Source organism: Gasterosteus aculeatus, chromosome 4, assembly GCF_964276395.1.
Source record: "Gasterosteus aculeatus chromosome 4, fGasAcu3.hap1.1, whole genome shotgun sequence".
In the NCBI taxonomy this organism is placed as follows: domain Eukaryota; kingdom Metazoa; phylum Chordata; class Actinopteri; order Perciformes; family Gasterosteidae; genus Gasterosteus; species Gasterosteus aculeatus.
In genome coordinates, this window is record NC_135691.1 from 32,367,575 (window position 1) to 32,376,218 (window position 8,644).

General features: G+C 46.8%; 1 protein-coding gene and 1 long non-coding RNA gene across 2 annotated transcripts; both read right to left on the bottom strand.

Moving 5' to 3' along the window:
• Positions 1-153: 153 nt before the first annotated feature.
• LOC120818500 (4-galactosyl-N-acetylglucosaminide 3-alpha-L-fucosyltransferase 9-like) lies at positions 154-2,252 on the bottom strand. The gene is made up of 2 exons (XM_078100354.1): positions 2,179-2,252; positions 154-1,387 (listed from the first exon to the last, which is right to left on the bottom strand). Exon 2 carries the CDS (start codon positions 1,378-1,380, stop codon positions 670-672), a length of 711 nt encoding a protein of 236 aa, XP_077956480.1. The 5' UTR covers positions 1,381-1,387; positions 2,179-2,252; the 3' UTR covers positions 154-669.
• A 1,330-nt stretch (positions 2,253-3,582) lies between these two features.
• On the bottom strand, positions 3,583-8,099 carry LOC144406102 (uncharacterized). Its single transcript, XR_013467275.1, has 2 exons — positions 4,239-8,099; positions 3,583-4,166 (listed from the first exon to the last, which is right to left on the bottom strand). It is a non-coding gene; the product is annotated as an uncharacterized LOC144406102 (long non-coding RNA).
• Between the last annotated feature and the right edge of the window lie 545 nt (positions 8,100-8,644).

Here is an 8,644-nt window from a genome sequence, read left to right on the forward strand (position 1 = left end):
TTCTCTACATCAACACTTCTTGATGAAAAACAAAAAACATTCATGCATTTGCAATGAAGACAGTTAAAAATTAGGACCAGTATTTAGGCCTTTTATTTCTTCCAGGGGGGGCAAATGGTTTTGTCACATTAGCAATAAGGACAAAGAACAAGGAGAGGAAAAACAAAAAATATATATATCCCCAAAAAAAGGAAAAAGTACATTATAAAAATGAAGAAAACCACTGAAAATACAACATATTAACCAAAAAAACATAGTACATAACTGTGTACCTCTAGTTGTGTCTACTGATGGACACAACTTTTGAGAAATGCATTTAGTAGTTGATGTTAATGTTTAGTGCCTTTAACTACAGTACCTGATATATATCACCCCACAAAAATAAATACTACAAAAAAGAAGAAAACCATTGGGTTAGTCCATCGCTTCTCTTTGGTCTGGTTTGAGAAAAGCAGATAAACACATTAGGACAAGGGAAAAAATACAACATTACAACGTTCACACCCTCTCAGCCCCAGTACCAAGTGTTCAGATCATTGAAAGCTTGGTACTCCTTGTGGTTTTGTAAGTATATACATGTTTTGCAGGCAATTTCTCTTCCAAACAGATTGGTTAACTTTAAACGTGCTTCTCCAGTTGAAGAATCGCATGTACTCGGTGTGATTTTGGTCAAGGTAAAGTAGCCGCTCTGCCAACTCCATAAACGTGTCTTGGCGGGCCCATAACTATCATAACATAACTGTCCTTTGCTGGCAATTTGAAACTCTCCTCTGCAGAGGTCACGGGATACAGATACCCATAAGGCACTGGGATACTTGAATCACGCCGATAGTTGCATGTCAAGTTGAAAAGCTCATTCAGTCCAGTGATTTTACCTGAGTTGGTGGGCGACTCCATATTTGACCAAACCCATTTCTGAAAAACGGGGCGTGGCCCTTTGGGCATGTTTTCTAAACTTCCATGTATATCCCTGTGGTGGAAGACCACCCCGTGGGCCTTATGGTAAAGTTCCCTGTTATCTGTTAAGTGGCATCTTGTGCAATTGAAAACGTCGCAGTTGAGTTCAAATTTGAAGCCAAACGGCCACATCCAGACCAGCACAACTGTGTCGGGCTCAGCGTCCACTGCTGCCGCCTGGAGCTTCTCGGTCGGACCTGAATGTGTTTTATTGAGGAGCTCTGTGGAGTTGCTGGGGATTGAGTCATGGCTCTGTGCTCTCTCTGCACACAGGAAGGCAGGACAAAACTGACCAACTCTTCCAAAATCGGGGTAGGTGATGTCGGCCTTGTACGAGATGAAAAGGAAGATGAAGCAAAACGCCAAAAGGCTGCAGAAGAGAATTGGACGCTGAGGAGTCCACTGGGAGGCTGAACAGGACATGGCTCACCTTCAGAGACAGAACAGATGCAGCAATTGTAGACACAACATTTGAGTGGACAATGTGTTGAGTTGCCTGTGATTTTGCATTGAAGAAGAACAAGTTGTGTGCGATGTGCTGTGTTTCTCCATTTTTAAAGTTTCCTCCCAAATACACAAAATGTATCCGACAAAACCGCAAACAGTTGTCTTCCACCCCAGTGACATACTTTCATCTAGCAGACCAACTGAGAGTTCCCCGTCGTTGATTTTAGAAACGGGTGTGGTCAAATATGGAGTCACACCAAACTCTCATTAGAAACCCTTAATTTTAATGAAATGTTCATTTTCCTTTAATTTTTCATTTTAAAAATAAAAATGTACCATCAACTCAAATTTAGATATAACCTTACAAAAGACAAAAATGGGTTAGCCGTTACTTTCTATGCTCTGGTTCGGCAGAATGAGGAATGCACAAAATACCATATATACATATATGTATGTATACTGTATATATACACACAGTGAATTCTGAGAAATACGTATTGGTATAAGTCAGAGACTCAAGACCTTTACGAACTGGTTTGTTTTCAGTTTTAAATATATATGAATGCATTTCTTTGGATCATCTGCACTGTTGATGGACATTTAGAAGGCGTAAGAGCTTTCAACTCTTCATAAAATGTCTGATAACTGATCACTGTAAAAATGTTTACTAGCCTCAAAATGAACATAAAAAATATATATTTTTATTACAATTCATCTTGTTTTTAATAGAACATGTTTAGTTTAAAATGTATTGAGTGATTGTAAGCCTCTTACTGTGCTGTTGGTCTCTGCTGAGCATCAAGTGAAGGAGTATGAAAAAGAAGAAGTGATCCTCTGTTCGACTTACGGCACGAGTGTCAAGAGGAGGGTGTACAAGGTGTTGACGTATGTATTGTCAAAAAATGTAAAGTAACCCTTATACAACGGGGAACATCCTGGTTACACAAACTGGATGAACAAGTTGGGTTAAAAAGCTTCTTTCACACGGGGGACAATAGTTTTTGTGGGATGGAGGAAATTGACGGTAGAAAAAGGAAATTATCTTTAAAGTCCATTATGCTGTACACTTTCGGGCATAATGTATACCGAGGAGTAAAGTGATGAACACGCTCTCATTTGTATCGACGAGCTCGCGCTTTAGCCCCTAAATGAGTAATACTGTACTCTAGTCGGAGTGGGACACCATAAATCCTTCCACAATGTAGTTTTTTTAAATTGTTTTAAAATATTTATGTAAAGCTCCAGTTTTGTAATAAATGTGCCCAGTTACCCAGGGAGACAAGAGGCAGAAAACTACAAAATAAGACAGGAAATAAAACCACACCGTGACATAACACTTATATTGTTAACAATCACAATCACAAGTGTTGGGAAAACTGTTCAAAAATAGTTGAATTAGCACTGTGGTGTGGACCCATATAAACCTATATGAAGGGAAACAAAGAGGACGGCACACGTGTGTTCAGACTGTCATATTAAAACGTATTTGTTTAAAACGTTGAGGATCTAAGAAGGAGATAAAAAAAAAAACATGAAATCAGAAACTAAACACGGTGCTAATTTAACTACAGTTGGATACCTAGAACCTTCATACTAATGTAGCTTTATTCCTGACTCTTTATTGAGTTTCATTCGAACTCTTCTTAATACTAAGCAGCAGGTGTCACACCTGTAGGTCAAGTTGGGCTTCTGTCCCGTCTCAATGGTTGTTTTGTGACTTTTGATAATCAACCCTCCTCTCGTTTCAGGTTTGTGGCCCCTCCTCATGTGTTACCAGTCTGATTGTCTTCCCTGATTCCTGATCGTGTCCCCTTGTTCCCACACTTCCCTCATGTGTACTTATAGTCTGCGTCTCCCCTTGTCCTGTGCCAGTGTGTCATGTCCTTTTGCCGTGCACACCCGCGTCATGCGGAGTCATGCCCAGGTCACAGTTTATTCTCTCGCGAAGCAACCTTGAGATCTCCATAGATGATTGTGAGCCTTTTATAGTTCTACAGCTCCTCACGTTTTGTTTTGTGTCTTCAATATGTAGCAATGTCGGGAGGACGACCAAATAATCTTAATTAATATACGAGCAACGCCACCGTGGGAATTTCACCCCCGGAAATAATGACATGGAGCACCTAATTATGGTCAGCAACAGGACACAGATTCGAACAACACCGGCACTAGACGTGATTCCATTATACAAAATTATACGTTTATTTATGAGTACATCGTTCTTAAAAGACAGTCTCGAGACTAGTGATATGGTCTATAAATTGATACACGATTAGACCAAAACAATGAAAAATGCTTAAAAGTCATCCATGTTACAAAAAGAAATAAATCAAACCAGGAAAAGGGGACAGAAGACTGAGGACTCGCTGGCAGAGATGACTTCTGAGAAAAAGGTGGGGGTGGACGGTCCCTAATGTCACAGCAAAGAAAACCAAACAAAATAAAAGGAAACCACACAGCTGAATATATGATGAAGTAATATAAATCAAACGAAGGGGACCGCCACCACCAGGCTCAGTCAACCACTCTTACCAGCAGCCCAAGAAACTCCTGTTCCTTAAATAAAGAAAGAAAACAATTAATAAACACAAAATATCGGCCACGGGGCCCACACACTCAAACAAAAACAAAGAAAAGAATGATTAATTCATAAAACGAGTTCAGACAGAACAGCAGTGGAGGGGGGTTTCCGCAATATCTTGTGGGGCTTGCCTCCGCAGGTGATCCGCTGGTCAGCCGTGCATCAGGCCAGTGCCGCTTGGCTGCAAATTAACACATCGCTTAAAACAGCTGGCCAGAGCAACTGCAATCACAGTACAGATGAGACAGCCTACCGTCGGGATATGGTGTCACACTTGAATACACCAGGCTGGAGAACCACGCTCTTTCAAGCCAACTCAGCCGACAAGCTGGTGAGTACCGTTGATGGCACAGAATGGGAAGTTGCCACACCAGCTTCCTGCAGGCACGCTCCCTCAGCCGCAACCTCCAAACCACGGCTGACTATGCAGACAGGCGCATCAGCTACCACCAAACAATGCCCAACAAATGATATTACCCTAACTTACCCAAAGCCCACGAATGCCACGACCAGGTGAGTCTCACAGGAGCCCCCAAGCAACCATTATACCCCCGAGAAGCGGAGAGGAAGACCCACCACAGGTAGGTGTACTGAAACATATACTCTCCAGGGGAGAGCCCCGCCCTGTGATCACAACGACGGGGAATAATTGTTTGCAGCTGGGTATCCCACCGTGATTGGAGGTGCATAGGTGGCAAGCCACCTGAGTTAGCCAACCCACTAGACAGGTAAATTGAAGTGGACTGAGCCACTCTGTCACATTTACCCCCAGCTTTTGCATCGTCGCCCCGGCGATGAACCTACGGGACGGGGGGGGAAAGGTCTAGAGGTTAACACCAAGGCCGATGGAAGGCCACCTGAACATTGGACACAGCCCTCGGCGGTTCAACAGGGTTATTGTCAAAGCAACCAGCAGGCCGTGGAAGATGATGGACGTTAGGGTGCCTGCCAGCAGTGGACCGACCAGTCCGACGAACAGCGGGTTGACAGACACCGACCGGTTCTGATGGAGATGGACAAGTAACTAGTGTGTCGGCCGGGCCCTTTGCCAGAGGCGCATCAAGGACAGGCAAGTCCTTCGCCACAGCGGGTCCCCTAGTAGTTGGGTAGCCGGTTCCAGTGGTTTCAGAGACCATGACCCACAGATCATCATCGCTGGAGGAGTTACCCTCCGTTACTGTTGGTAACGGTGGTGAAGGAACGGGAAGGGCCACCGTAGCAGGCCCCACTTGAGCCTTCAACATGTTGCGGTGCACATTCCTCAATCTCTCCAAATTGTCTACCGGTGCAATAGTATACACCGGACCCTCGCCATGAGGCGCTCTAAGCACCTGATATACCACAGAACTCCAAATGTTGTGGATTTTATGACGGCCCCTGACACTGTTGTCTCTCATATAGACAAGCTGTCCCACCCGCAATGGTTCATCATGGACCCGCTGGTCATACCGCTCCTTGCGGCGACCAGCCGCTGCCAACAGACGATCATGCGCCCCCTCAAAAGCCATTCTAAGTCTGGCCTGATGCTCGACCACCCAATCCTGTACTTTCCCGGGTACAGGGTCGCGGACCCGACCCAACAAAAAGTCAACAGGAAGCCCAGGGTCGCGGCCGAACATCAGGAAGAACGGAGATTCCCCTGTTACCTGGTGGGGCGTGGTGTTATAACAGAACAGGACCTGCGGAAGACATGACGTCCAGTCATGCTTTCGTGAAACTGGAAGCGTGCGCAGGAGGTTGTGTAGGGTTCGATTGAACCGCTCACACTGTCCGTTCCCTGCAGGATGGTATGGGGTAGTGCGGGATTTCTCTACCCCATACAAACAACAAAGTTGCCGTATCAAGGCACTCTCAAAACTGCGGCCTTGGTCGGAGTGGATGCGGCTCGGTACCCCAAACTTAAAAAACCATTCGTTCAACAAGACTTGAGCCGCGGTGGAAGCACGCTGATCCCGAGTTGGGACAGCCATTGTGTACTTACTGAACACGTCAGTCATTACGAGGACATTTTCCATGCCAGTGCTGGAAGACTCCAAGATCGTGAAGTCCATGGCAACAATCTGGTTTGGACGGGCTGCCAACAGGTGCCCCATAAAGCTGTGAATGACTGGTCCAGAATCCTTTGCGACCTGACACCGCTCACATTCTTGGACCCACTGCTTTATGTCCGAGCACATCCCTGGCCAGTAGCACCGTTCTCGAACCAATTCAGTTGTTCGATCGATTCCTTGATGTCCGTGCGCTTGGTGGAGCTGCCTCAGTGTCTCCTGCTTTAGACAAGCTGGCAAGATCAGCTGGAGGTTCTCTTCTCCACCATTTGATCGGAACACTCTGCGGTACAGAATACCATCTGTCTCAACCAGGCGGTCCCACTGTCGCAACAATGCCAAGGCTGGCTTGGACAACTCTCGCCTTTCCTCCAGGGTCGGTGGAACCTGCCGCCTCCAAAAAACCATAACCTCCTCTAAGAGGGGATCACCATTCTGCATCGCATGAATGTCCACACACGAGTAGGACGGAAGAGCAGATATCACCGCCTGAGATGCTGAGGGTAGCGAGTCCGAATGAGTAGCTTGCTGAAGTACAGCTGGGACTGATGTGCCTGGTAGAGCCTGTTCAAATAAGCCATGGTCCGAAACGTACTGCCGAGAAAGTGCATCAGCATTTCTATTGCTCCGGCCAGATCGATATTTAATTTCAAAATTGAAAGCAGCCAGTTGTGCAGCCCACCGATGTTCTGTGGCCCCCAATTTGGCAGATTGCAGGTGACTTAACGGGTTGTTATCAGTGAAGATAACACACTTGTGGCCCAACAGGTATTCCCGAAACTTCTCGGTCATAGCCCATTTCAGGGCGAGAAACTCCAATTTCATTGAACTATAATTGTCCATATTTCTTTCAGTGGGCCGAAGGCCTCGACTGGCATAGGCCACTGGCCTAATGCTACCTTCTTGCTCTTGGGACAGGACAGCCCCTAGGCCATTGTGACTTGCGTCAATCTCCAGAATAAAAGGGCAAGAAAAGTCTGCATATGCCAAAACTGGGGCTGAAACCAACTTGGTCTTCAAAGCCTCAAAGCTCTCATCACACAGAGATGTCCATTCCGAACCAAGATCTTGTTTCTGGCGTCGTTTGGACTTGGTACCCGCTTTTTCTGCCACTAGCTTATGAAGAGGGGCTGCCAACTGGGCAAATCCCTCTACAAAGCGTCTGTAATAGCTTGCAAACCCCAGAAAAGAACGCAGCTCTGAAACATGGCGGGGACGCTGCCACTTAGAAACTGCCTCAATCTTTGTCGGGTCGGTGGAAACACCATTCGCCGAAATAACATGCCCAAGATAGCGAACTTCTTTCTGAAAGAATGAGCACTTCCCCAAATTGACCTTTAATCCTTCCTTCTGTAGGCGACTCAAAACAACGTCCAGACGTTGGAGATGTTGAGTGAAGGAAGACGAGAACACAACAATGTCGTCGAGATATAAGAGAAGGGACTGGCAATGTTGAGCTCCGAACATCCTCTGCATTAGCCGTTGAAATGTACTTGGGGCGTTACACAGCCCAAAAGGCATCCGGTTCCATTCAACAAGGCCAAAGGGTGTGCAGAAGGCCGTTTTAGGCTTATCCTGTTCCGCCACTGGAACTTGGTTATACCCACTGGCCAAATCCAAAGTTGAGAACCAACAGGCACCAGAGAGGGCATCAAGACTCTCCTCTATACGAGGGAGGGGAAAAGCATCCTTCCTGGTCTTACTATTAAGGAGCCGGTAGTCCACGCACAGGCGTAGACTGCCATCCTTTTTCCTAACCAGAACAATAGGTGAAGCATAGGGGCTGCTGCTCTCCTTAATCACCTTGGCCTCCAGAAGTTGATTAATATGGGCCTTTGCCTCCTCATACTCCGATGGAGGGATGCGCCTGTATCGTTGTCGCACCGGGACATCGTCAAGCAATGGTATGTTATGAGAAATAAGCTCGGTGCACCCCAAGTCACCCACATGTGCCGAAAAGACAGAGCTATACTGGCGCAGAAGGTGCCGAGCATCAACTTCGTCTTGGTCAACCAAAGCTGTTAAGTCTACCTCCTCTATACCACTCTGCACAGGGCCACCAGCCGTGCAAGAGGAAACTGTAGCCATGGTTGATCTCACTTCAGTAACCCCAGTGGGTAAACTGACTACTTTGGCACTACCAAGACTGCCCAGTGTGGTGCGTGGGTAGAGGAGGACTTCAGTAGTCCCTACGTTAACTACAGGGATGTACACTGTACCTCGGACAACTTTGATAAGGCAGGGGGATGCAAGGAGCCCTGCCGGAAGCCCAGATGCCCTGGGCTCAAATAGCACCACTGGACTCGAGGGCTGTTCTGGACAGGTGCTCGCGATGAACTGCATGACCCCACCAGGCAGGCGTACTGCCTGTGGGCCTCGAACTCTCACCATTCCAGAGAGGTCCCTGGATTGTTGGGTGGTTGACTGGTGGCATTGCTGTAGGGCTTCAAGAACTGAATCAGGGGCCTGGTTAACTACCGGCAACGTGAAGAGCCCAGTGCCATGTGCTCCAAAGAGCTCTTGGTAACAGCGTCGGATGACGTTCATCCCCAGGATTCCGGGGACTGAAGACGACCCCCCAGGAGGGTCTCGCACCACCAGTATCCCGCAA

Excerpts from the sequence above, each read along its gene's own strand:
- LOC120818500 (XM_078100354.1), bottom strand. The coding sequence starts at position 1,380 with ATGTCCTGTTCAGCCTCCCAGTGGACTCCTCAGCGTCCAATTCTCTTC.